This window comes from Elgaria multicarinata, chromosome 8 (assembly GCF_023053635.1).
Source record: "Elgaria multicarinata webbii isolate HBS135686 ecotype San Diego chromosome 8, rElgMul1.1.pri, whole genome shotgun sequence".
Taxonomy (NCBI): domain Eukaryota; kingdom Metazoa; phylum Chordata; class Lepidosauria; order Squamata; family Anguidae; genus Elgaria; species Elgaria multicarinata.
Window position 1 is genome coordinate 11,306,837 of NC_086178.1, and position 26,748 is coordinate 11,333,584.

At 46.3% G+C, this 26,748-nt stretch overlaps 1 protein-coding gene and 6 non-coding genes across 8 annotated transcripts; 6 read left to right on the forward strand and 1 right to left on the reverse strand.

Moving 5' to 3' along the window:
- Positions 1–106: 106 nt before the first annotated feature.
- Positions 107–16,378, reverse strand: LOC134402098 (uncharacterized). Of its 2 annotated transcripts, none has more exons than XM_063131429.1 (3): positions 16,330–16,378; positions 4,718–4,823; positions 107–2,521 (listed from the first exon to the last, which is right to left on the reverse strand). In XM_063131429.1, exon 3 carries the CDS (start codon positions 2,494–2,496, stop codon positions 1,351–1,353), a length of 1,146 nt encoding a protein of 381 aa, XP_062987499.1. In that variant the 5' UTR covers positions 2,497–2,521; positions 4,718–4,823; positions 16,330–16,378; the 3' UTR covers positions 107–1,350. The 2 variants fall into 2 exon arrangements, with proteins under 2 accessions (XP_062987499.1, XP_062987498.1); XM_063131428.1 differs by lacking the exon at positions 16,330–16,378 and adding an exon at positions 6,475–6,610.
- Positions 16,379–22,281: 5,903 nt separating this feature from the next.
- LOC134403234 (5S ribosomal RNA) lies at positions 22,282–22,400 on the forward strand. The gene has a single exon (XR_010025773.1). It is a non-coding gene; the product is annotated as a 5S ribosomal RNA (ribosomal RNA).
- Positions 22,401–23,430: 1,030 nt separating this feature from the next.
- On the forward strand, positions 23,431–23,549 carry LOC134403248 (5S ribosomal RNA). The gene has a single exon (XR_010025786.1). It is a non-coding gene; the product is annotated as a 5S ribosomal RNA (ribosomal RNA).
- A 461-nt stretch (positions 23,550–24,010) lies between these two features.
- On the forward strand, positions 24,011–24,129 carry LOC134403231 (5S ribosomal RNA). Its single transcript, XR_010025770.1, has one exon. It is a non-coding gene; the product is annotated as a 5S ribosomal RNA (ribosomal RNA).
- A 461-nt stretch (positions 24,130–24,590) lies between these two features.
- LOC134403235 (5S ribosomal RNA) lies at positions 24,591–24,709 on the forward strand. Its single transcript, XR_010025774.1, has one exon. It is a non-coding gene; the product is annotated as a 5S ribosomal RNA (ribosomal RNA).
- Positions 24,710–25,170: 461 nt separating this feature from the next.
- LOC134403246 (5S ribosomal RNA) lies at positions 25,171–25,289 on the forward strand. The gene has a single exon (XR_010025784.1). It is a non-coding gene; the product is annotated as a 5S ribosomal RNA (ribosomal RNA).
- A 1,030-nt stretch (positions 25,290–26,319) lies between these two features.
- LOC134403253 (5S ribosomal RNA) lies at positions 26,320–26,438 on the forward strand. Its single transcript, XR_010025789.1, has one exon. It is a non-coding gene; the product is annotated as a 5S ribosomal RNA (ribosomal RNA).
- Positions 26,439–26,748: the final 310 nt, after the last annotated feature.

The window sequence follows — 26,748 nt, forward strand, 5'->3', positions numbered from 1 at the left end:
ACAGAGGGCAGGAATGCCACAAAAGCAAGAGTTACAATGAGCAAGTCCTTATCCCAGCTTTGTCCTCCCTACTCCAGCTGTGCCTACACCATAAGACAAAATTACCTGAAGTTAATGTTTTTATTTGGATATAATGCTTCATTTTACATAAGAGAAGCCATGGGCAAACGAAAGCAATCACACTCTACAATTGGACTAGCTTGCTATGTCTTATTAGGTAAGTTTATGTTCTAAACAAAGTTGCAATAATCCAAAGATAATTTTCTAAACATAAATGAAACAGATATTTTGACTTCCTAAGATACAGGTGCCTTCAAAAGCAAAGATATTGGTTCTCCTGCAGTGAAAGGCAGTCTCTTAACATAGCAGCATAGAAAACCCATTTAAGTGAGATGAGAGCGGGGGGAAAGGCGCCTCCTATCTGACTCACTGGAGAACACAGTGCATCTTACTATTTAAGGTTATGCATTTTTTCGTCTTTGATATCAGCAAGAAACTTAACTCAAAAGGTAACTGGTAACCTGTCTTTATGCACACTTTCTCAAGAGAGAACCTCCACATAATTCACTGGGATATATTGATGAGATAGAGGTGAATTGCAGATTCCAATTTGGTCTCGATTTATGCTCAAGCCCGCTTGACTCTCAACTATCCATACATCCATCCTCCTTCTTTTTCTTCTCCTTCTTCTTCTTCTAACTCAGTAAGTATCATCATCACAAGAGCCATTTCTTCGAAAAGCAAAGCCTTCTGCACAGCTTCAAGGAAATACTATAAATGTACCATAAAGAATGTGCTCTGCCTTGCAAGAGAGAAGTCGGACCACCACCAGATTCTCAAAAAGCTTAAACGCCCATGTCGAAATTATATAGGAACGAAGCTGGAATTGTGAAGTCAGTGGTGCAACCGCCAGTTGCCTGGGGTGAGTAGCAATTCCATGTATGCCCTGTGACACACCTGCTGTTATGTTATCCTTGCTGCATGGCCCATTAAAGTGAGGACAGGCAGGTGGGGCAGCATACCTGCAACCAAGCAGAAGAAATGGCAGGACAGTAGTGTGCAGCCTTATCTGCTCTGCAAGCAACAAGAGAATGCATAGCATACTTATTATCCATCATGGACAGAGGATGAACATAGCTGTTGAATCTCTGCTATTCTGCAACACTAATGCCCAGGAAAGTGGAGAGGGCAGGCAACATGGCAGACAACACTAGGTTGTTCCCTAACTATTTGCAAAATTTTGTTAAGGCACAGAAGGGCTGGGTGAGCAACCAGAAAGGAGTGAGTATAGGTAACGGGTTAAAGGCACATCTTCCAGTGAAGGAGAAAGTTAAGGATCTCTCAGCAGCCTCATTCTTCTTTAGCCCAGACTGCAGCACTTTCCTTCTTCTCCAGAAAAGGGACTACGGCATCAGTGTAGAACTTCTCCAGCTTAGGCACCGTTTTCTCCCAGAAAGCTGGATCAAAATCTACCGGGGCAATCACAGTCTCTTTGTTGGTGTGAACCACGAAGTCTGCCTTTTCAAGGCCAGTGACTCCCATCTGGCACTGCACTTGCGTGTAATAGGGGTGGGTTTTTTTCAACGAGAAGGAATTGCCCTCTTTCTCCAGGCAGAAGGCTTTGTCTTTACAAGCTTCCGTCACCGTCTTGTCTCGGTGTTTATAGGGACACTTGACCTCCAAAACCCCAAGTTCCTTGCCCGTATCTGCTTCTTTGACAATCCCGTCAGGGCTGGCGGCTAGCCAGGCCTTCCCTTTGTCAACGAAGAGGCCGCAATGATCAACCTTCACCGGCTTGCTAGCCTTGCTGGACTTGAGCACTTCGTAGGCCTGCACTGCTTTCTGCTCGTTACGGACGCCCCAAGACATGGCCGGGGTCTGTACACCGGAGCCAGATTCTACAACAGCTTTAAGGTACGACTGAGGCACCTCGGAGCTCCGGCCATTCACGAACTTGCTGTTGGCGATCTTGGGAGCTATGGAGGCTGTGATGCGATTTTCCCGCCACTTGTGCCATTCAGGGTTCATTCGCTGACCCCGCGTCTCTTTCTCTATTTCAGCCACTTTTGTAGTGGGAAAGGGGGAGGGAAGATGATTTGCTTTGCCTTGGGATGTGGCGGCTTTGCCTGGGGTTTTGGAAGCACCGGCGCTTGCAAAGGCTTCGGTATGAGACTGGACTCCTCCAGCTGCTGCGACGGTCTTGGATCTCGCTCCACGGCTGCTCCTGGTGTCTCCTTGCTCACCGCCATATGCCGCCGCGGACCTCACTGGGTAACTCTGACTTGTTCCCTGGGCACTCGCGGTGCAGGCAGGCTTTTCTGCCCGTCCTGGCTTGCCACCTTCACTCTTAGGCGTGGGAGCACTCGCGGTTCTACTCTTTGCAGGAAGGGTCTTGGAGGAGGCAGAAGACTGAGGGGCTGCCGGGGCGGCTTTGGGCGCTGCAGCGGCAGGTCGAGGCGATGACACATAGTCAGGGGTTTTCCTGGGCCTGCCCATGGTTCAGATTTGAAGAATTTGTGATCTGTGGATATAGGAGGAAGAGACAAACAGCTTGAAAAGACACACCTGCAAGGCAGTTTCCCTCCCTCAAGATGGGTCGCAGCCTGCTAGCTTCAGAGTCTACTTCTATGCTCCGCACTCTTGTTTTGGTTTTCTTATGCCAGCCAAGTAGTAGGCACGCTTATTCTGTAAATACGTGAGCAGAATCGTGTCCACTCACCCTACCCCATGACCTGTGTGTGTGCAGCAGGAGCTTTGAAAAGGAGCCTGCATGGGTGGGTCCACATGGGTGGGTCCCCTTTCAAACATTCCATGAAACATGCCAAAGAAGGATGCAGAGAAGCTGGAGCGTGTTCAGAGGAGGGCAACCAGGATGATCAGGGGTCTGGAAACAAAGCCCTATGAAGAGAGACTGAAAGAACTGGGCATGTTTAGCCTGGAGAAGAGAAGATTGAGGGGAGACATGAGAGCACTCTTCAGATACTTAAAAGGTTGCCACACAGAGGAGGGCCAGGATCTCTTCTCGATCCTCCCAGAGTGCAGGACACGGAATAACATGCTCAAGTTAAAGGAAGCCAGATTCCAGCTGGACATCAGGAAAAACTTCCTGACTGTTAGAGCAGTACGACAATGGAACCAGTTACCTAGGGGGGTTGTGGGCTCTCCCACACTAGAGGCCTTCAAGAGGCAGCTGGACAACCATCTGTCAGGGATGCTTTAGGGTGGATTCCTGCATTGAACAGGGGGTTGGACTCGATGGACTTGTAGGCCCCTTCCAACTCTGCTATTCTATGTTCTATGATTCTATGAAGTCAGAGCTCTCTTTCTTTTATTTTTTGCAATTATTAAGTCAGTGGTGCAACTGCGAGTTGTCTGGGGTGAGTAGCAATTTCATGCGTCCCCCGTAACACACCTGCTGTTATGTTATCCCCGCTGCCTGGCCCATTAAAATGAGGACAAGCAGGTGGAGCAGCGTACCTGCAACCAAGCAGAAGGAATGGCAAGATAGTAGTGTGCCGCATCGTCAACAAAAAAGGAAGAGGGGAACAACAAAAAGAACATAACCTCCCCCCACCCCACAATAAAGCTCCATTCACAATACCTATTCACAACAGGATTAATTTAAAAAATGGACCAACACTTGTTTCAAATATATACGTTAATATCAGCAGTCCATATATCTAAATAAGCATCCTAATGAAACTGACAGCTGTAGGAGACGCTGAAATACAGCAAGAGAGGGAAGGTCTTCAGTATGATAGACAGTGGGTGTTTATCCTTCCAAGTTTGAGGTATGGGCCTCTCTGCAACTGGTAGGGTTGTAAAGTCAGAGGTAAGATCAGTGTCTGTGTGAAGGAGAAGGTCTGAATGGGGCAACATTAAGTAGAGACCTGCGTTCTACTGAATAGACCATGAGTCTTTCTGGTCTAGTATTGTCAACGCTGAGTGTCAGCTGCTTTCAGACAGGAGTTTTTCCTGGCCTACCTGAGACCCTGGAAAGCCACGGACACTCAGAACTAGGCAAGCTGGTGCCCAACAAATGTTTCGGACTCCAAGTCTCATCAACCCTACTCAGCATGGTCAGGAGCTATGGTCCAAATCATCTGGAGGACATTGGGTTGCCTACCTGTGGAATAGACAAGTCTGGGCCAGGTGGAGAAATTGCCTGACCTGGGAAACGGCAGCTTCCAACGTTCTTGTATCTCCACCACCTTTCAAATTTAAGCTACTCAGCCCAAAGTGCATCTTATGATTGCATAAAACACAAGATAAGCTGGCCAGAGCAGGGAAGGAGAAGTCACCAGGAGGACTATGCACCTTAACCCAGCCTTCCCCAACCTTTTGGACTTCAACTCCCATCAACCCTAACCAGAATAGCTAAGGGTCAGGAATTCTGGGATTGTAATCTAAAACACTCTAAGGATACCCATTTGGGGCAGGCTGCCTTGACCATCCCCCACAAAACCCCAAGCACAGCACAAGCAGCATTTTGCCGCTTGCCTCCAACCAGCAGGCAGGGGCTCAAGACACTTGTAACAAAAGGGAGGAAATTGATTACTTTACTGAGTAATTAAGTGTTCCAGGGGACCTCTAAGCATCCCCTGGAGGGATGCAAGGGCAGTTTTTCTGTACTAGGGTGGTGTGGGGAGAGGAATCAATTGTGTGATGGGAGGGAAATGACACATCAACTAATCCCATCCTAGTCTGTTCAACTTACATTGTTATGGACAAATCTTTGCAAACTCTTCTCTTATGCCAAAATGTCCTATCAGTAATGCTCCAGTTCAATATGGTGGTGTGTGTTTTTCTAGTTTTCTTTTCCCCTGTAAAGAAATAAAAAATGGTTTCAATTAAAAAAGTTTAAAAACAAAATGAAAGATCTTCTCTCCCACGCAACTATTTCCATATGACAGTCTTCCCTTTCGCCCTTTTCTCTCACACCTTTAAAAAAATATGAACACCTGACAGCATATTGCTAAACCATGGATGAGAAACCTGCCGGCCTCCAGATGTTTTAGCCTACAACTCCCACGATCCCTCACCATTGGCTATGCTGGCTAGGAGTGATAGGAACTGCAGGACAAAACATTTGGAGGGCCACAAATTGCCCACGTCTGGTCCAATATATCTGGACGGTACCAGGGCATGTTTAGCTTGGAGAAGAGAAGATTGAGGGGAGACATGATAGAACTCTTCAAATACTTAAAAGGTTGTCACACAGAGGAGGGCCAGGATCTCTTCTCGATTCTCCCAGAGTGCAGGACACGGAATGACGGGCTCCAGTTACAGGAAGCCAGATTCCAACTGGACATCAGGAAAAACTTCCTGACTGTTAGAGCAGTACGACAATGGAACCAGTTACCTAGGGAGATTGTGGGCTCTCCCACACTAGAGGCCTTCAAGAGGCAGCTGGACAAGCATCTGTCAGGGATGCTTTAAGGTGGATTCCTGCACTGAGCAGGGGGTTGGACTCGATGGCCTTGTAGGTCCCTTCCAACTCTGCTATTCTATGATTCTAGGTTGAGGAAGGCTGCCTTAACAAAAGCCATTCAATTTCATCAGTTGTTCTCTCCTTAGTTGTAATGTCTTTCTTTGGGTTTAAATCCCCCCAAGGACGCTCAGGTTTGACTCAAGATAATTAGAACAGAAGCAAAGAGTCTTGTAGCACCTTAGAGTCTAACATCATGGCATAAGTAGTGCCCTTCCGATGGAGCAATCCATGAAAACTTATGCCATATTGCATTTGTTAATCTTTAAGGAGCCACAAGACTCTTTATTGGTTTTGCTGCAGCTGATTAACATTGGCACCCTTCTGGAAATTAGAATATCTTTAGGATCTACATGGGGACCTCTTCCTTCTAATACTTTATTAATAAAAAAAATACATTTGCACCAACATTTCTCTCTCCGTCTTTTACCCAATGCAGGAATTATAACCCAGAAGAATGCATAAAGGCACAAAATGAAGCCACTCAATGGTCTGGTTAACAAAACAGCCCATCATGGGTTATTTAACCCCTGATGAGCTGCAGTGCTTGCCGGCAACTATTTTGAATATGCAACCCTCAATGGTGGTGGGGTGGGTGGGTTGCTGTATCGTCTGAACTCAGCCATTGGGGGTTATGCAAGGATTGTTAAAACCTGATGGCCATGTTCACATGACACAATAACCACCAATTGTGGGTTGCACATAAAAATCGGGCCGAGCATGTGTCATGGCTCACCGGGGCTTAAACCACGGTCAGCCCTGGCACTTCATGCAAACTGGGTGTTACGTGAGTGCCAACCATTTGAGAAGCTGGGTTTGGTGAACATGGCACAAAGGTAACACGATTTTCATCAAAAAATTCAACCAGCTCAATGACAAACTGCAAGAAGCAAAGGACAGACACACCAACTAAGGGGTTGGACAAATACAGGTGTGTGTGTGTGTGTGTGTGTGTGTACACAATACAGTTCTACATGAGCACAAACCCCATCCCTCAGTAAGATTGGGCACCAGGTTCAGAATTCAACTTCTTCAGAATTTCAGTTTTCATAAGCAAAAAGAGGTGGAGAAGCAACAATGATCTCTCTCTTACAGTTACAAAGAACTTTATTTTAACTTTTGTAGCCTGCCAACATGGCTTGGGCCATCTGCTAGGGCGAATAGCACTTTAAGCTACAGATATTACAGAGTAGAAGCCACTGGCAGAAGAGCAAAACATTGAAGTCCCATCTATTCAAAAACAGAAGGAAAAAACACAAGTCATTTGCCAACGAATTCTCATTCCCAAAAGAAAACAAAAAGGGTCGTCACAAAATAAGAGTCAGGTCGGTCTGGCAGGCCTCTTATTAGTTCCATTACGGAAGAGGCCCTGCTCCTTATTGTCACCAATCTAGCCTCTAAATGTACAATGACATCAGAGCTTGTGTGTGAGTCCCATGGGGGAGGAAGCATTCTATAGGGTAGACTGGGTATGGGTGACATTTTTCTCCCTTTCTCATCACCCTAGAACCAGAGGTCATCCCATGAAGCTAAACAGTAGGAAATTCAGGACAGAGATTATGGAATTTGCTACCAATACAGATGGCTTTAAAGGGGATGTCAAGAAAGCCATTCCCCTTCTGTGTCTTAGCAGTCTGTAAAGTTGAATTTTGTAAGCCTGAGCGTATTCCTTACACCATCTAGGCATGCTATCTCACACCATCTGGGGTTTCAAGGCCACAACAGCACAACAGTAATTCGGCTGAATGAATGTTTGTGGGAACTTTCTCCCCCACCCCCTCCATCCCCCAGAAAGCCTAAGACTGTTTCAGATCTAGTCAGCTTGGTTTTATTTGCCTTATAAGTATAATTTCCAAATATTGCTCTGTTTTCCTGTAAGTTATTCTATTTCCCCAGTGTAAATAAATTTGGGCCTGTTCACGAGACACCTTAAACCCTGCTGGTTAAGGCCTTTGGTTAAGTTTTGCTAAACCCTACTCACTCGCTAATCACCGTTGGACCGTCTGCGGCAGGGTTAGCGGCTCTAAAGTGTGGCTTAAAGTGTTGCATGGAACAGTACAGCTTGTGGTTAGTGCTAACCCCAGAAAACCACAGTTTCGCTGTCCACAGAGCCTGAAGTGTTGTCTAAACAGGCCCATTATCATTGAATGTGTGTGCTTTATTCTAACTAAGCCAGCATACTAAATCCAGAACTTTCCTCTTGACTATTGCTACTGTTTAAAGGCACACAGGAGTTCTAGCTGCTGTGCCATCACTTGTGACAAAGTTTCCTCTTTTCCTGGTCTCAGGACATCTTCCTCTTTTAACACACTCTGAGCTGAATCAGCCTCAGCCTCCCATTCAATGGAAGTTAGATCTGCCACCCCAGGTGTGCCTTTCCTATCCATTTGGGCTAGCAGTCCTCATTCTTGCTTCGGTGTGGCCTCTGTCCCTGTCTGCAGACTGGCCTTGTTGTTTATTCGTTCAGTCGCTTCCGACTCTTCGTGACTTCATGGACCAGCCCATACCAGAGCTTTCTGTCGGCTGTCGCCACCCCTAGCTCCCCCAAAGTCGAGTCCGTCACCTCCAGAATATCATCCATCCATCTTGCCCTTGGTCGGCCCCTCTTCCTTTTGCCTTCCACTTTCCCTAGCATCAGCCTCTTCTCCAGGGTGTCCTGTCTTCTCATTATGTGGCCAAAGTACTTCAGTTTTGCCTTTAGTATCATTCCCTCAAGTGAGCAGTCTGGCTTTATTTCCTGGAGTATGGACTGGTTTGATCTTCTTGCAGTCCAAGGCACTCTCAGAATTTTCCTCCAACACCACAGTTCAAAAGCATCTATCTTCCTTCGCTCAGCTTTCCTTATGGTCCAACTCTCGCAGCCATAGGTTACTATGGGGAATACCATTGCTTTAACTATGCGGACCTTTGTTGTCAGTGTGGTGTCTCTGCTCTTAACTATTTTATCAAGATTTGTCATTGCTCTCCTCCCAAGAAGTAAACGTCTTCTGATTTCCTGGCTGCAGTCAGCGTCTGCAGCAATCTTTGCGCCCAGAAATACAAAGTCTATCACTGCCTCCACGTTTTCTCCCTCTATGGCCTAGCTAACCAAAATAACAAACCCCCCATACAAATGTAGTAGCACCTATCCACACTCCCCAACCTCCCCGACTGGTTTCCCTATTATTATTACTACTACTACTATTATTATTACTATTATTATTATTATTATTATTATTATTATTATTATTATTATTATTATTATTATCCTATATAGAAAATGCCCTAGATGGCAAAGTTAAAACAAGTTAAACACCAGTGGCAACATAAAAGTGTTGAAAACAATTAAAAGATAAAACAATACATAAACAATATAGTATAAAAACAATATATAATAGTCAGCAATTAGATATTAAAAAGGGAAAGTCAGCCTGCTTAAAGACACTCAAAGAAGTCAGCAGGCACATTTCATCCAGCAGGTCATTTCACAGGTGAGGGGTGATAAAAGAAAGGGTCCTCTGATGTGCGACTGCCAATCTCACCTTAGGTATCTGCGGGAGATAACCTTCCTAGGACTTTAAGTGCTGGGCTGGAAGGTAGGGTAGTGTCAGATCCCACTGCTCCCACCCCATAAAGGAGGGCAAAGGGCAATGTAATTCAACTGAACTGCTCTTGGTCTGCTGCCATGACCTCCACTTGGCACCTCACCTGTGGATGGAGGGAATCCCCAGGCAGACCTGCCCCTGGGCACAAGGAGTAGAGACCAAACTGGTTCTCCCAATTCCTTGAGTCTAGACTTAACAAAGATGAACAGTGCCAACCGCCAAAACCACACTGGATTCAGCACTGACCCAGCCGGGAATAACAATTCCTAGAGGTAGATAGTTTGTTTAAAAGAGAAGGGAAAAGGTATGAGAGGGTACAATAACAAGTGAATTACAAGGATCTACAATACACTAAACAGTTGTAAACTCAAGTACTGACAAAATAAAAACACACTAACTGGCCTATGCTACTTACTGGCTTTAAGGGTCCTCAGTCGTAAACCGCACCAAGCCTGACACCTCCTTCTCGAGTCAGGAGGAGAACAAAAAGACCATGGCCAAAAAGCCCTCCCCAGATTTATACTATACGCAGGCCTGACTCTGGTGCGCTCCCCCCACTCCCTTCAGGGAAGGAGGGTCGAGGTGGCGTGATTCACACCGATCCAGCCATAGGCATTCTCTCCTGCCTTTGCTCCTGAGTGATTTATAATCTTGAGACCGGAGATAACACGCCCGGAGACAGCAGAGCAATATACTTTGAGATAGCACAGCCTCATCCTCTCCTTCGGGGTAACAAGGTCTTTGCGCCAGCACTCTCCCTTCCCAGGCCCCTCACAGACCAGCAATTACTAACCTACACAACATAAAATGCAAAGAAGAACATGGAGTCACTCTGGTCCTTTACAATGGCCACTTAGGGCTTTAAAGGTTAAAAACAGCATTTTGAGTTGCACTCAGTAGCCAGATTAGGAAGCAGTGCAGGGGTTGTTAAAATGCACTCCTAGCCACAGCTGCCACCGGAGGTTCCAGAGGCACCCCCGAATCCAGAAGCACCCCTGAATCCAGAAGCACCCCCAAACTGTCCATTTGATCCGTTAGGAGAGTGCAACCTGACCCAGAACAGCCAATATACTGGGATACAGCTGGTATGTGAGTGGTATGCATGTCCAGGATGAGGAACATGTCGCCTTTGAGATGCTGGTGGACTACAAGTCCTATCAGCCCTTGCCAGCCTAGCCAATTGTGAGGGGAGTTGCACTCCAACAATATATGAAGGGCTACATGTTCCCCATCCTTGCAATATACATCCACAAACTCACATCTCAGTTGAGCCTTCACCTAGTGTTCAAGCTGAAGTCTGTGAGCTTGAGTTACATGGAACTTTTCCTCAGGCTCCAAATTCAAGAAATTCAAAAGGAAGGGGGAAGGGATGGACATTGAAGCTCCCAGGCCCAAATTTTGTTTGGTATATCTGGCTTGTACGCCAAACAAAATTCAGTGGGACTTACTGCTGAGTAAACAGGCATTGGATTGGGCTTTAAATCTCAAACATCCTCCGTTAATTTTAAAACCAGTAAGCCTATCATAGAGTCATATTATAGAATAGTAGAGTTGGAAGGGGCCTATATGGCCATCAAGTCCAACCCCCAGCTCAATGAAGGAATCCACCCTAAAGCATCCCTGACAGATGGTTGTCCAGCTGCCTCTTGAATGCCTCTAGTGTGGGAGAGCCCACCACCTCCCTAGGCAACTGGTTCCATTGTTGTACTGCTCTAACATTGAGAAAGTTTTTCCTGATGTCCAGCCAGAATCTGGCTTCCTGTAACTTGAGCCCATTATTCCGTGTCCTGCACTATGGGATGATCGAGAAGAGATCCTGGCCCTCCTCTGTGTGACAACCTTTTAAGTATTTGAAGAGTGCTATCATGTCTCCCCTCAATCTTCTCTTCTCCAGGCTAAACAGGCCCAGTTCTTTCACTCTCTTCACAGGACATTTTTTCCAGACCCCTGATCATCCTGGTTGCCCTCCTCTGAACACACTCCAGCTTGTCTGCATCCTTCTTGAAGTGTGGTGCCCAGAACTGGACGCAGTACTCAAGATGGGGCCTAACCAGGGCTGAATAGAGAGGAACCATATACACCAGTTGCTGGTGAAGGTAGTTAGGAGGGTGCTGTTGCACCCATGTCCTGTTTGTGGGTTCCTGGTCGACAGCTGGTTGGCCACTGTGTGAACAGAGTGTTGGGCTAGATGGACCTTTGGTCTGATCCAGCATGGCTCTTTTTATGTTCTTATGCAGTGCGGTAAGCCAGGTATAAATAAAATGAATCAACAGACCCACAATCTATGCAGCAAGTTTCTTGCAATAAGTGTATTGTTACCATACCTGCTTGTACTTTTCAGACACCAATGGTCCAATGACTACTTGAGCCCTTGTGCTTCTATTTGCTCCACAAGATTGTTTGGCGTACATGTACCTACATTTTTAATACATATCAAACAGATTATCTTGATTTTTATCTGCTTTTTGCCATAATTGTGGGTCTGTCGATTTGTTTGGTGCTTGTTAATGAGGACTCCCCTTCATCTTGCTTTAGTTATACCTGGCTTACCACACTGCAGACATTTTCCATCTTAAAAAAAGGAAGGAAAATTGAGATTTACAACCCAATCCTACACCTGTTTACTCAGCAGTAAGTCCCACCAAATCCAATGGCGCTTACTCTCATCAATTAAGTGCCAATGCAACTGCAGCCTTATTAACAATATGGAGAGGTTTCAAGTTACACAACGGTCCTCATCATCCCCTCAGCTGTAGAAAGAAAATAAAAGCAGTGAAGTGAGGGAAAGGGGCGGATCATGTCATTATCTGTACTCACATGTACTGCAGAGGTAAGTGAGATATTGTAAAAACGTTTTAATATACTGATAAGTTACACTAGTTCCCAAAGTTCAGGTGTACTTCCACTGTAAAGCTGTATATTACCATATTTCTTCGATTGTAAGATGCCATCGATTGTAAGACGCACACTAATTTCAGTACCACCAACAGAAAAAAACACCCTAAGACACGCCTGCGATTCTAAGATGCACCCCGTTTTTAAAGATGTTTATATGGGGGGGGGAGTGTGTCTTAGAATTGAAGAAATACGGTATATCATTAAAAAAGCACAGACAAGTACTCAAAGACCATTTAGAAAACACTGAAAGAACAAAACACTTAAAGACCATATGCGTTTCGACCCAACAGAGGTCTTCTTCAGTGGTCAAATCTGAAACTATATATGCACATGAAAAAGCTAAGAATTATTTTCAAATTGCCATTGCCAGTAGCAAGACAAGCACCATTTGCACTAGTATTCTCACATGTACTTCTGTTTGTCAACAGGAAGCTTCCTGTTAACAGACAGAAAATAAAAACCAACATTCCCTCCTTCAAAATGTACCCCCCCAAAAATCTATGAAGTGTGACTGTAGGTAGATTTATTAGGAATAGTTTTGGAATGTCTGTGCAAGCTGGTCTCCGTCAGGTTCCCACGGGAGTAGCTTGCTCACTCCCTGTCTCAGCCTTGAAACTACTGGTTCTCTGGGAACTGATACAGTGTTTTACAAAGGTGGGGGCCCTCTTGTTGAAGGAGTTACTCAGATAGTAGCATCATCTTGGTGGGCTGAACAGTGCCGAGAGAACCTGTCTGTCAAGTGGCTTTGAACAAGCCTTTATAAGCTGGAGCAAAAGCTTTTGCTAGGTTTCATCTTTCAATGCAAGGCCTGAAACCACCCCTCTCTTTAGCTCCATCTCTGTTTGGGAATTTGAAAGCACTCTGCACATGGACTCGCTCCTATTTGGACTTTGGATTGCTAAGGACTGTGCCATGAAAAGTACTCTGAGGCTTTACATAGACTTGAACTTGCATTTGCTGTGGATTGTGTATTTGTGGCCAGACTCAGGTGGCAGGGAGTTGCCAGTGCTAAAGCAGAAGCATAGGACTCCTGTGCCTGAGATTTTACCTTCCTTGGTCAGCAGGCTGGGATTGACTCTAGGTTTTCTTCCTTGTCAGGCTCAGGTGGCAGAGACCTCCCCATAACAGAGTTAATGTTCTTGTGCCTGAGATTTTACCCTTCCCTGTGATCATGCTTACTGGGTCAAGCTCAGCGCTCAGCAGGCTGGTTTTGATCTTCCTCTCTGCCAGACTCAGGTGGCAGAGAGTTGCTAGTGCTAAAGCGGAAAGCATGGGGCTCCTGTGTCTGAGATTTTACCCTACCTGTGATCTTGTTTAGGCTTTCACCATGTTCCCTGAGTTACCCCCGTGTGCCTGCATTTGGACTAGCTCCTTTGGGATGGTTTGTGAAGCCTGTCAAGAATTCCCTTTGTTGCCTGAAGCATGGAGCCTAAAGCTTTCTGACCATCATTCAACTTTAAGTGTTTTTGAAGTGTGTAACCATTAAGCCTTTCCAAAACCATTCCTAATAGATCTACCTACATTCTCCGGCCTTGCTGAAGACTTATACCTGACATAAAGTTCCCTGGCATCTTGAACTTGATAAATTTAACATTTTCTTGGAAGGCAGAAAAAGCCGGGGAGATAAAAGAGAAGAAGGAATTCATTCTTATCTTAGCTAAACTGAAGATTAATTTCAAAAGTGAGTTTCACTAAAAGCCAAATTGAGATAATTTAAAAGATTTGACTATGCTCCTTTATGCCATCTCTCACAATCTATTTATTCATTCATGTTTCACTCTTATCTCCCCAGGACTCCCATCAGCTTTCATAAAATAACTGCAATTTAAAAGTTATATTAGCAATTTGTTTTTGTGAATTTGACACAAATATTCATTCTCCTACTGTGGAATCTCTCCCTGGCTGCAATCCATGTAACACAATCCTATCCAGATTTACTCAAAAGTAAGCCCCACTGTTTTCAGCTGGGCCTTCTCACAGTTGGGTATGTAAGTATTGCAGCCTAAGCCTATTTATGTGTAAGACAGCCTTCCCCACTCCCAAAACAGGATGCCTTTCTCAGATATTCATGAACACTTTTACTGTGCCAAAGAAGAAACTTGGTACTAAATAGATCTTGGCTGAGAACAGCCTTCGTTTTCTAGCTGTGACTGAACACAAAACAGCAAATGGAAATCGAAACTGTGCTCAGTGCCTGGATCGTCAGGGTGAGTAATAACGCTGCTGAGGAGGCATGCCAGGGCATAACACTTTTATAAGTTCTTCTTTCAGTGGCCCTACTACCGTACACAGCAAATCACCATTTGGAGCTTTTAAGTTGTATACAGAACTGTTCTAGCTCGGTAGGTGGAAGTGATTTGATTAAAGGAAACATTCTATGAAATAGCTTGGAGTATGACAAATATTATATAAATGTAACGCAGGAAAAAGTGGGCTAGGACTTTGGTGTTTAGAAGGCAATGATGTAAGAGCCCTGCTGTTTCCAACAGTGGTCAGCCAAATGCCTCTTGAAAGCCCACACAATGACCTGGTTCACACAAAACAAGAGTATGAACTGAGTATGGGTTGTTGTTGAATCAAGTGTTGTTGTTGCGAACCCCGCACTGTGGTTTAACTATGGGTTGGTAGCCATAAATAACCCAAAGTTCACAACCCAACAACAAACCATGGCTTCTCTTCCTGGGTTTAACTTCCCATAATTAAACCATATTGTAGAGTTCAGATGTAACAATCCACAATTCAACAACCCATACTCTGGGTTGTTGTTAGTACAAACTAGGCCAATCTGGGCATTAAGGCCTCCCCTCACTGTTGCCTTCCCCAACTACATTTCTTTGATTGTAAGACGCCATCGATTGTAAGATGCACACTAATTTCAGTACCACCAACAGAAAAAAACACCCTAAGACACACCTGTGATTCTAAGACGCACCTCATTTTTAGAGATGTTTATATGGGGGGAAAGTGTGTCTTAGAATTGAAGAAATAGGAATAAGAATTCTGGGGCAGACTATTCTTGAACATGTAGAGTTCATTCAGTCATCATAGCCAGCAGATGTTAGTAGCTTTATCCTCCATTAATCTGATTAACTCAGCCTTCTCCAACCTGGAGCCCTCCAGACTACAACTCCCATAGCCTCCCCAGCTAGCTCTGGGAGTTACAGTCCAACACTTCTGGAGAAAACCAGATTGGAGAAAGCTGGTCTAACTTTGGAGGGCAAGGTAAAGCCATCTAAGATCGTGGGCATCACTCCATGTTGTGGCAATGAATTTGTTTCAAATGAGAGAGTATCAATAAATAACTAAGCTAAGTGGGTTGTGTGAATAAGTACTTATTTTGGTCATTCAGTGTTCCTGGGTGATCCCTCCCAGTTCTAAAATTTTGAGCAAGAGTAACCCTCACTCTCCACGTCTATATGTTATAAACCATTATTGTGTTGTTACCAGCTGACATCTTTTTCTCTCCAAACCCCAAAGCCCCCAAACATGTTAGTGCCTCCTCATACAGAAGACTGTCCAAATTCTTAGTATTGCAAGTGCTCTTTTCTGCACCTTTTCCAGCTAGACAATACCCTTCTAAAAATAAAACACCGGGGGGGGGGGGGGGGGAGAATAGGGAGACCAGAACTTTCCCCATATTTAAAAAAAATGCAGCTGTGCCTTAGAATGATGTGTAGCATTAACGCAACTGGACAAAGAGAATTTGTTTTTAACTGTGTATATTTGTTGTTTTACACTGTATGTTTTTATCTGTACGCCGCCCTGAGATCTTAGTGATATAGGGCGGGATATAAATATTTTAAATAAATAAATAAATTCTGGACTAGATGAAGCCTTGGTCTGAGCCAACAAGGCTCCATGGGGAACCCACAAGACATGAGTGCAACAGCACCCTCCCACCCATGTTCCCCAGCAACTGGTGTTTATAGACTTACTGCCTCTTATACTAGAGGTTGCACACAACCATCCGGGCTAGTGGCCATTGATAGCCTTCTCCTCCAGGAATTTATCCAACCCCCTCTTAAAGCCATCCAAATTGGTGGCCATCACATCTCGTGTTCGTAGGACTAAGCGCACAGCTGGGGGGGGGGGGCGGGAATGCCTTTTGTTCGGGGCCGCTCGCAGGTCTCGGTCACTCTTCTCCCCCACCCCCGCACCCCAAAAAAGTTGCCCAGAAGTGCAGGGAAAAAACCCAGAAAAGCACTACTCCCGCGCGCGTGCAACTGAAGTCTTTACTCCTCTGCGAGGAGACAGTTTTGCAGCCGGGGCTACGAAGCACAAACGCGAAGATGGAGAGGGGTGGGTGGGAGCGGCGCGCCTACCCCTATGCAAGGCACAACGCGCGCGCCGTAAACTCACCTCTTCCCACGCGCAAGCCCAGCGCGCTCCAACCCGACAGCGAGAATGGTAAGACCCGAGCAGCGCGCGCAGAGCCAGCGCAGGAGAGGAACCCCACCCCCTATTGGCTCCTCCTCGAACGCAGGGGAGGGGGGGAAGTGTGGAGAAGCTGCACATGCGCAGAGGGGGAGAGCCGCCACAGCAGCTGCTCGTCTTTTTTTTTTTTTTTTTTTTTCCCCACTCCTCCCTCCTGCGTCAGAACGTTGAGGCGTTTTTGGGCGGGAAACGGCGGCAGTCGCCGCCGGTCGCCTGAGAGGATTGTTCGAGAAGCCACAAGTAGGCCCAGCGAGCGACCTCAGGCCCGTGGTTTAGCCTGACTGGATTTGACCTTCTTTCTTTTTACACGCTTCGAAGTGTGGCTCCTCTTCAGGCATCAGTTGAGGAAAAACAGAAGGAAAGAAAATTGCGGTGGGGCGCAATAATGTGGAACACTCTGGGTTGTTTTTTTCCCTGTCAGAAATCCTAACAGGTGGGAAAGTATCTCCTCACCTGCCTTGATCAGCAATCAACCTAAATGTATTTTCTCCGACATACGCCCTGTGTTTGGTTTTTATTTATTTATTTATTTATTTATTACATTATCTTCGATTCTAAGACACACGTTTTTCCTCATATAAACATCCCTAAAAATGGGGTGCGTCTTAGAATTGCGAGCGTGTCTTATTATTGTTGTTGTTATTATTAATATAGCACCATCAGTGTACATGGTGCTGTACACTGTCTTAGGGGTGGTGTGTGTTTTTTTCTGTTGGTGGTACTGAAATTAGTGTGCGTCTTACAATCGATGGCGTCTTACAATCGAAGAAATACGGGTATATATATATATACCGCCCCATAGCCAAAGCCCTCTGGGCAGTTCTTTGACGGAGCTGACTTCCAATTCATTCCATGGCTCGGTTGGTTGCAGCCTCATTTCAGTTTCCATGATTTGAACGTTTAAAAAAATGCCTTCAATTAAGTACAGAAGTCCAGCAAAAAAAGGAAGAAAGAGGGGGATATGGGGCGGCCAACCTACTTGTATTGTGGACCGCCCAGAGAGCTTCGGCTATTGGGCGGTATAAAAATGTAATAAATAAAGGATTGTGATCATGCAACCCAAGTAAGCATTCATAAAATGGCACTGTTTGAGATTAGGGCTGCCAACTTACCTGAGAGAAGAGCCTATTGAAATAGGAATATCCTCGTGAGTATACGGCTGAGTTCGGATGACACGCTAAGCAACTGGAGGGTGGTGGTGGTAATAGGAACAGAATGGGAAACAAACGTTGCTTAGCATGTCGTCCGAACTCTGCCTACTTGTCTATAAGATTGTGGTAACCAGGGTAATCTGTGTTCCTCATTCAGAAGACACCTTAAACCATGACTTAAAAATTAACATTATTGTGTAGTTCTGGTTACAAGAGTCAACTACTTGCGTCGCATATGTACATTCGGAGTAAATACAAATATATATATACTTAATTACTTAATTAATCAAGCCTGGATATAAAATATTTAACATTGATTAGTTAATTTGATTTAATTTAAATTCCATTCAATACAGTTCAACTTAGAGACTAACTCTCTTTACCCTTCCACATTTACTCTTTACTCTTCATTTTTATTAATGATTTGGACGAGGAGGTGCAGGGAACGCTGATCAAATTTGCAGATGACACAAAATTGGGTGGGATAGCTAATACCCTGGAAGACAGAAACAAACTTCAAAGTGATCTTGATAGGCTGGAGTGCTGGGCTGAAAACAACAGAATGAAATTTAATAGGGATAAATGCCAAGTTCTACATTTAGGGAATAGAAACCAAAGGCACAGTTACAAGATGGGGGACACTTGGCTCAGCAATACTACAAACGAGAAAGATCTTGGAATTGTTGTAGATCACAAGCTGAATATGAGCCAACAGTGCGATATGGCTGCAAGAAAGGCAAATGCTATTTTGGGCTGCATTAATAGAAGTAGAGCTTCCAAATCACGTGAGGTACTGGTTCCTCTCTATTCGGCCCTGGTTAGGCCTCATCTAGAGTATTGTGTCCAGTTCTGGGCTCCACAATTCAAGAAGGACTCAGACAAGCTGGAGCGTGTTCAGAAGAGGGCAACCAGGATGATCAGAGGTCTAGAAACAAAGCCCTATGAAGAGAGACTGAAACAACTGGGCATGTTTAGCTTGGAGAAGAGAAGATGGAGGGGAGACATGATAGCACTCTTCAAATACTTAAAAGGTTGTCACACAGAGGAGGGCCAGGATCTCTTCTCGATCCTCCCAGAGTGCAGGACACGGAATAACGGGCTCAAGTTAAAGGAAGCCAGATTCCGGCTGGACATCAGGAAAAAATTCCTAACTGTTAGAGCAGTGCGATGGTGGAATCAGTTACCTAGGGAGGTTGTGGGCGCTCCCACACTAGAGGCCTTCAAGAGGCAGCTGGACAACCATCTGTCAGGGATGCTTTAGGGTGGATTCCTGCATTGAGCAGGGGGTTGGACTCGATGGCCTTGTAGGCCCCTTCCAACTCTGCTATTCTATGATTCTATGATCCACCTATTTTTTTTCCATATTTCTAAGTATGCCAGTAGGGGTGTTCTCCCACCAAATTCACATAATTTATAAATTTCCACCATACCCCCTCAAATTTATCTTCACTTTGTTGTCCTCTTACTTTCCTAATTTTTTGGCGTCAGATTTTCCAAGAGGTCAGTCTGCCAACTTAAACCATGGCTTTAACCACAGTGAATAAGGCCTTTTTCACTGTGGTTAAAGCCATGGTTTAAGGTGTCTTCTGAACACAGCCACAGACTTACTCAGAACATTTATGTTCCTTGAAGTATTGTTAATGTTAATCTGGTATGGCCAAGACTTGAGAAAGGTACATTCTCCCTAGAACAGGTAGGTGAGTGATTTAGGCCTCCTGGCCTTTTGGAAGTCACTTTTCCCACCCTTATAGCTCTTATTTCCACAGCTATTTCCTTTAAATTGGATTTTATGTTGTGATTGGTTTTTATTACTATTATGTATTACATTTTTATACCAATAGCCAAAGCTTCATTTGAATTTTGTTGTTAATAGTTTTATTTTGATTTCATAAGTTGTCTCAAAGGATTGGTAGTTTTATATAGTTTTGTATAGGTACAACTGTATGTATTTTGTATATCTACAATTTTGTTGTAAGTTGCCTTAGGTCTTTTTTAAGAGAAAGGTGACTAAGGATACAATCCTATGTATGTTTAAGAGAGAGAAACACCCTACAACTCCCAGCATTTCCCAGTTCTGTCTAATGTATAGGTTTCTGCCTTAAGAAATGCACTAACTAATATTATAAAAATACTATAATGAATTATTACCAAGCTTTTTTGTCTACATGGAAGGACTGTAGTTTATTGGGGAAATACGTGTTTTGCTTGTGGAAGAACCCTAGTATTCCTGATGGAAAAGGTACTCAGACTGCAAGACTGGGAAGAAAAACCTTACTGGAGACCATGGAAGGCCTTTGCCATTTGGAGCACACGGTACCGACTAGATGGATCAGCTTGTCTTGGTATAAGGCAGCTATATATGTTCTGTTAAATTGGGTATGTTGGTCTCCTCTTCTCCAATTACAATTACTCTCTTCAGTACTTTTTGAAATATCCCCATGCCAATACATGTCTTGTTACTTAAAAAGTCTGATAATCTAAGACATGTTTTTTCCTGCTTGCTACAGATACTAGCTTAAAACTATTTAAAATGAGGGACAGGTGAATGCTGTGTAAATGGGGAAGTATTGTAATCACTTGGGCCAATAGGCCATGAAATGTAAAGCCTGGAGTATAACTGCTTTCATAAAGTCAGTATTCCAAAACTAACCTTAGTGCCCCACCTTACCTGACCACAACACTTCATGTTCAGTCATAGTAACCAAGGAAGAAGTTGATTAAAGACAAGGAAGAATTGTTTGGAAGGGAAAGGGGATACTGAAAAGGTTGCACAATAAAATACATATTGAACAGTGTCGCTAGACAAAATGCAGTATGAACAAACTGGTGTACACAACTATTTAAGCATCTGAGCATGAGCAAATCTCAGCCCTCTTTCCTCTCCCACACTGCCAAATGTAATCCTCATTTCCAACTTAAGGGCTATGGAGAGACTGAGATGTCAGAGTAGAAATCAAGCCTATGGATCTTTCTCTTTTACCAAAACCGCAGTCAGGCAATCAATTTGATTACATCGGGAGACACATGTTTCCATTCAGAAAAATGGGCAGAGAAACTATTCCATTTTCAAAGTTCATATTTATTATCAATTCTTTTGAAGGCCAGTACCCCTCTATGGTGCTTTGGAGGCAATCCATCATAAACAAGAGGAATCAATTGCACCACTCAAGAATTAATGCTGCTCCTCAGTGTGAAACACCTGATTGTACAAGGCCAATATGCATAAAAACTGTAAGACAGGACAGGACTTTAGGATGGTAAGTTTATATGTTATTTCTATTTGTTTCAGCAGCTGTCTTAGAGTCCAACTACAGCACATTCATGAAAGTCAAATATTAAAGCACTCAAAGTAATGCACTTTGCCTTGTTAAGTAGGATTTAAGAAACTTAGAAATAAATGTGAACCTGAAAGTGGTTGGAAATTAGCCAGTAATTCTGTAGTTGCCTATTGCTTAAGAAGAGATTCAAGGTAAATCTATATTAATACCAGATTGACAATTTAACACGGATAAAAAACTAATTATAGTCAATGCAATAACGAGGCATCAGGAGTGCTGTTGTGTTGTACGAAGTGAAATTGTGTCATTTACCTATATTTTAGCACTTACTTGCTTAATTGCCTGTGAAGCTTGGTACCTACTCAAACCTATTGGAATTGAAAGGTCATACCTGTGATTGAAACCCTTTTGGGGGTTTTGCTTCTATATAAGTGTGGCAAAATGGAAAATATGAAGCAGCTTGAATGTACAGTAAGAAAATCAGACTGAATTTTGCAGCAGACTGCCAAGAGGTTACATTCAAGGTTACATTGTGCTTTTTGGAGAACTTGATAATATTATAAATATTAGTGCTGAATATGTGCTAGCATTTTCCTTTAAGGAGTAAGCTCCACTGAATTTAATGAAATTTCCTTGTAAGTAGCATGTAAAGGAACTATTAATTCCTTAAATGTTGATAGGTGAGTAGGGAATAGAGGAAAAACATTTGGTAAATAGTATTTAAAATATAAAAGACTTGAAATAAACTAAATACAAGAAACAGTTTAGTTATCCTCTGTGACCTAAAAGTACAGTATTCTGGAATTATTGTCATTATGATGAGCTTACTAGACAATTCTTTTTGTGCTAACTTTTTTATAGATTCTACAAAAAAAAAAAGAAATCTTCAGTATAAACTCATCAAAATGAATATAAATCAGCCTACATCTTACAAAAGAATGGGTGATAACATACGAATCTGCACACAGACAAAAGTCCAACAAGTTTCATTATGATCTAGCGTGCATGGCTGTCTGATACATACAAGGAGTTAGAGATTGGAATCAGTGCTTCACCACCACACTTGCTGAATGTGTCCAGCCATTCCGACCTAGTGATGGGGGAGGGTGCCAATAATGGGAGCCAGCTGCCCCTGCTCTCCCCTCCTACAGTCCCACCTCATTCACAGGCACAGTTCAGAAGGTTTCAGATGTGTCCCAGGTCCTTGGGCTGCGGTTCAGTGCAGCCACTGCCTCTGCCCATGTTTTGCATGCCTGTGTCTGAATGGGTTAAAAGGTGGAGAAGCCAAGGTGCAGGCAGAAGGAGGAAGAGGAGCAGGAGGTAGAGACCTGTGAAGGGAATCATGCGAAGCCAGGGGCAGGGAGAGAAAGGTGGACTTCAGTTTTTGAAGTGGAGGGGGTAGTGTTGCTGTGACGCTGCTTAAAAGCAGTGGTGCAGGCTCCTGTAACGTCTACGGCCATACTACCCTGAACGCGCCCGATCTCGTCTGATCTCGGAAGCTAAGCAGGGGCAGGCCTGGTTAGTACCTGGATGGGAGACCGCCTGGGAATACCGGGTGCTGTAGGCTTTTGCTCCTTTTGTTCATGGCGCTGCCATTCCTTCATCTCTCTTCAGCCATCGTGACCTCCTGTGCAGCTGCTGCTTCGGTTTTGCTGCCGTTGCTGGCTGCCTCTGGAGCTCCTAAGCCCGTCCTCGGTGGTGGGGTGAGGCTGCCCGTAGCGGCGACGGTCTGCTTGGACTCCCTCCAAGCTGTCACCTCTTTCACATGCACCGCTCAGGAGGCTTCAGATGCGTCGCGGATTCTTGGGCTGCCTCTGCCCATGTTTTGCATGCCTGTGTCTGAATGGGTTAAAAGGTGGAGAAGCCAAGGTGCAGGCAGAAGGAGGAAGAGGAGCAGGAGGTAGAGACCTGTGAAGGGAATCATGCGAAGCCAGGGGCAGGGAGAGAAAGGTGGACTTCAGTTTTTGAAGTGGAAGGAGAAGTGTTGCTGTGACGCTGCTTAAAAGCAGTGGTGCAGGCTGCTGTAGCGTCTACGGCCATACTACCCTGAACGGCCTGATCTCGGAAGCTATGCAGGGGCAGGCCTGGTTAGTACCTGGATAGAAGACCGCCTGGGAATACCGGGTGCTGTAGGCTTTTGCTCCTTTTGTTCATGGCGCTGCCATTCCTTCATCTCTCTTCAGCCATCGTGACCTCCTGTGCAGCTGCTGCTTCGGTTTTGCTGCCGTTGCTGGCTGCCTCTGGAGCTCCTAGGCCCGTCCTCGGTGGTGGGGTGAGGCTGCCCGTAACGGCGACGGTCTGCTTGGACTCCCTCCAACCTGTCACCTCTTTCACGTGCACCGCTCAGGAGGCTTCAGATGCGTCGCGGATTCTTGGGCTGTCTCTGCCCATGTTTTGCATGCCTGTGTCTGAATGGGTTAAAAGGTGGAGAAGCCAAGGTGCAGGTAGAAGGAGGAAGAGGAGCAGGAGGTAGAGACCTGTGAAGGGAATCATGCGAAGCCAGGGGCAGGGAGTGAAAGGTGGACTTCAGTTTTTGAAGTGGAGGGGGTAGTGTTGCTGTGATCCTGCTTAAAAGCAGTGGCACAGGCTGCTGTAGTGTCTACGGCCATACTACCCTGAACGCGCCCGATCTCGTCTGATCTCGGAAGCTAAGCAGGGCCAGGCCTGGTTAGTACCTGGATGGGAGACCGCCTGGGAATACCGGGTGCTGTAGGCTTTTGCTCCTTTTGTTCATGGCGCTGCCATTCCTTCATCTCTCTTCAGCCATCGTGACCTCCTGTGCAGCTGCTGCTTCGGTTTTGCTGCAGGTGCTGGCTGTCTCTGGAGCTCCTAGGCCCGTCCTCGGTGGTGGGGTGAGGCTGCCCGTAGCGGCGACAGTCTGCTTGGACTCCCTCCAAGCTGTCACCTCTTTCACATGCACCGCTCAGGAGGCTTCTGATGCGTCGCGGATTCTTGGGCTGCCTCTGCCCATGTTTTGCATGCCTGTGTCTGAATGGGTTAAAAGGTGGAGAAGCCAAGGTGCAGGCAGAAGGAGGAAGAGGAGCAGGAGGTAGAGACCTGTGAAGGGAATCATGCGAAGCCAGGGGCAGGGAGTGAAAGGTGGACTTCAGTTTTTGAAGTGGAGGGGGTAGTGTTGCTGTGATGCTGCTTAAAAGCAGTGGTGCAGGCTGCTGCAGCGTCTACGGCCATACTACCCTGAACGCGCCCGATCTCGTCTGATCTCGGAAGTTAAGCAGGGGCAGGCCTGGTTAGTACCTGGATGGGAGACCGCCTGGGAATACCGGGTGCTGTAGGCTTTTGCTCCTTTTGTTCATGGCGCTGCCATTCCTTCATCTCTCTTCGGCCATCGTGACCTCCTGTGCAGCTGCTGCTTCGGTTTTGCTGCCGTTGCTGGCTGCCTCTGGAGCTCCTAGGCCCGTCCTCGGTGGTGGGGTGAGGCTGCCCGTAACGGCGACGGTCTGCTTGGACTCCCTCCAACCTGTCACCTCTTTCACGTGCACCGCTCAGGAGGCTTCAGATGCGTCGCGGATTCTTGGGCTGCCTCTGCCCATGTTTTGCATGCCTGTGTCTGAATGGGTTAAAAGGTGGAGAAGCCAAGGTGCAGGCAGAAGGAGGAAGAGGAGCAGGAGGTAGAGACCTGTGAAGGGAATCATGCGAAGCCAGGTGCAGGGAGAGAAAGGTGGACTTCAGTTTTTGAAGTGGAGGGAGCAGTGTTGCTTTGACAATGCTTAAAAGCAGTGGTGCAGGCTGCTGCAGCGTCTACGGCCATACTACCCTGAACGCGCCCGATCTCGTCTGATCTCGGAAGCTAAGCAGGGGCAGGCCTGGTTAGTACCTGGATGGGAGACCGCCTGGGAATACCGGGTGCTGTAGGCTTTTGCTCCTTTTGTTCATGGCGCTGCCATTCCTTCATCTCTCTTCAGCCATCGTGACCTCCTGTGCAGCTGCTGCTTCGGTTTTGCTGCAGGTGCTGGCTGTCTCTGGAGCTCCTAGGCCCGTCCTCGGTGGTGGGGTGAGGCTGCCCGTAGCGGCGACAGTCTGCTTGGACTCCCTCCAAGCTGTCACCTCTTTCACATGCACCGCTCAGGAGGCTTCTGATGCGTCGCGGATTCTTGGGCTGCCTCTGCCCATGTTTTGCATGCCTGTGTCTGAATGGGTTAAAAGGTGGAGAAGCCAAGGTGCAGGTAGAAGGAGGAAGAGGAGCAGGAGGTAGAGACCTGTGAAGGGAATCATGCGAAGCCAGGGGCAGGGAGTGAAAGGTGGACTTCAGTTTTTGAAGTGGAGGGGGTAGTGTTGCTGTGATGCTGCTTAAAAGCAGTGGCACAGGCTGCTGTAGTGTCTACGGCCATACTACCCTGAACGCGCCCGATCTCGTCTGATCTCGGAAGCTAAGCAGGGGCAGGCCTGGTTAGTACCTGGATAGAAGACCGCCTGGGAATACCGGGTGCTGTAGGCTTTTGCTCCTTTTGTTCATGGCGCTGCCATTCCTTCATCTCTCTTCAGCCATCGTGACCTCCTGTGCAGCTGCTGCTTCGGTTTTGCTGCCGTTGCTGGCTGCCTCTGGAGCTCCTAGGCCCGTCCTCGGTGGTGGGGTGAGGCTGCCCGTAACGGCGACGGTCTGCTTGGACTCCCTCCAAGCTGTCACCTCTTTCACATGCACCGCTCAGGAGGCTTCAGATGCGTCGCGGATTCTTGGGCTGCCTCTGCCCATGTTTTGCATGCCTGTGTCTGAATGGGTTAAAAGGTGGAGAAGCCAAGGTGCAGGCAGAAGGAGGAAGAGGAGCAGGAGGTAGAGACCTGTGAAGGGAATCATGCGAAGCCAGGGGCAGGGAGAGAAAGGTGGACTTCAGTTTTTGAAGTGGAAGGAGAAGTGTTGCTGTGACGCTGCTTAAAAGCAGTGGTGCAGGCTGCTGTAGCGTCTACGGCCATACTACCCTGAACGGCCTGATCTCGGAAGCTATGCAGGGGCAGGCCTGGTTAGTACCTGGATAGAAGACCGCCTGGGAATACCGGGTGCTGTAGGCTTTTGCTCCTTTTGTTCATAGCGCTGCCATTCCTTCATCTCTCTTCAGCCATCGTGACCTCCTGTGCAGCTGCTGCTTCGGTTTTGCTGCCGTTGCTGGCTGCCTCTGGAGCTCCTAGGCCCGTCCTCGGTGGTGGGGTGAGGCTGCCCGTAACGGCGACGGTCTGCTTGGACTCCCTCCAAGCTGTCACCTCTTTCACGTGCACCGCTCAGGAGGCTTCAGATGCGTCGCGGATTCTTGGGCTGTCTCTGCCCATGTTTTGCATGCCTGTGTCTGAATGGGTTAAAAGGTGGAGAAGCCAAGGTGCAGGTAGAAGGAGGAAGAGGAGCAGGAGGTAGAGACCTGTGAAGGGAATCATGCGAAGCCAGGGGCAGGGAGTGAAAGGTGGACTTCAGTTTTTGAAGTGGAGGGGGTAGTGTTGCTGTGATGCTGCTTAAAAGCAGTGGCACAGGCTGCTGTAGTGTCTACGGCCATACTACCCTGAACGCGCCCGATCTCGTCTGATCTCGGAAGCTAAGCAGGGCCAGGCCTGGTTAGTACCTGGATGGGAGACCGCCTGGGAATACCGGGTGCTGTAGGCTTTTGCTCCTTTTGTTCATGGCGCTGCCATTCCTTCATCTCTCTTCGGCCATCGTGACCTCCTGTGCAGCTGCTGCTTCGGTTTTGCTGCCGTTGCTGGCTGCCTCTGGAGCTCCTAGGCCCGTCCTCGGTGGTGGGGTGAGGCTGCCCGTAACGGCGACGGTCTGCTTGGACTCCCTCCAACCTGTCACCTCTTTCACGTGCACCGCTCAGGAGGCTTCAGATGCGTCGCAGATTCTTGGGCTGCCTCTGCCCATGTTTTGCATGCCTGTGTCTGAATGGGTTAAAAGGTGGAGAAGCCAAGGTGCAGGC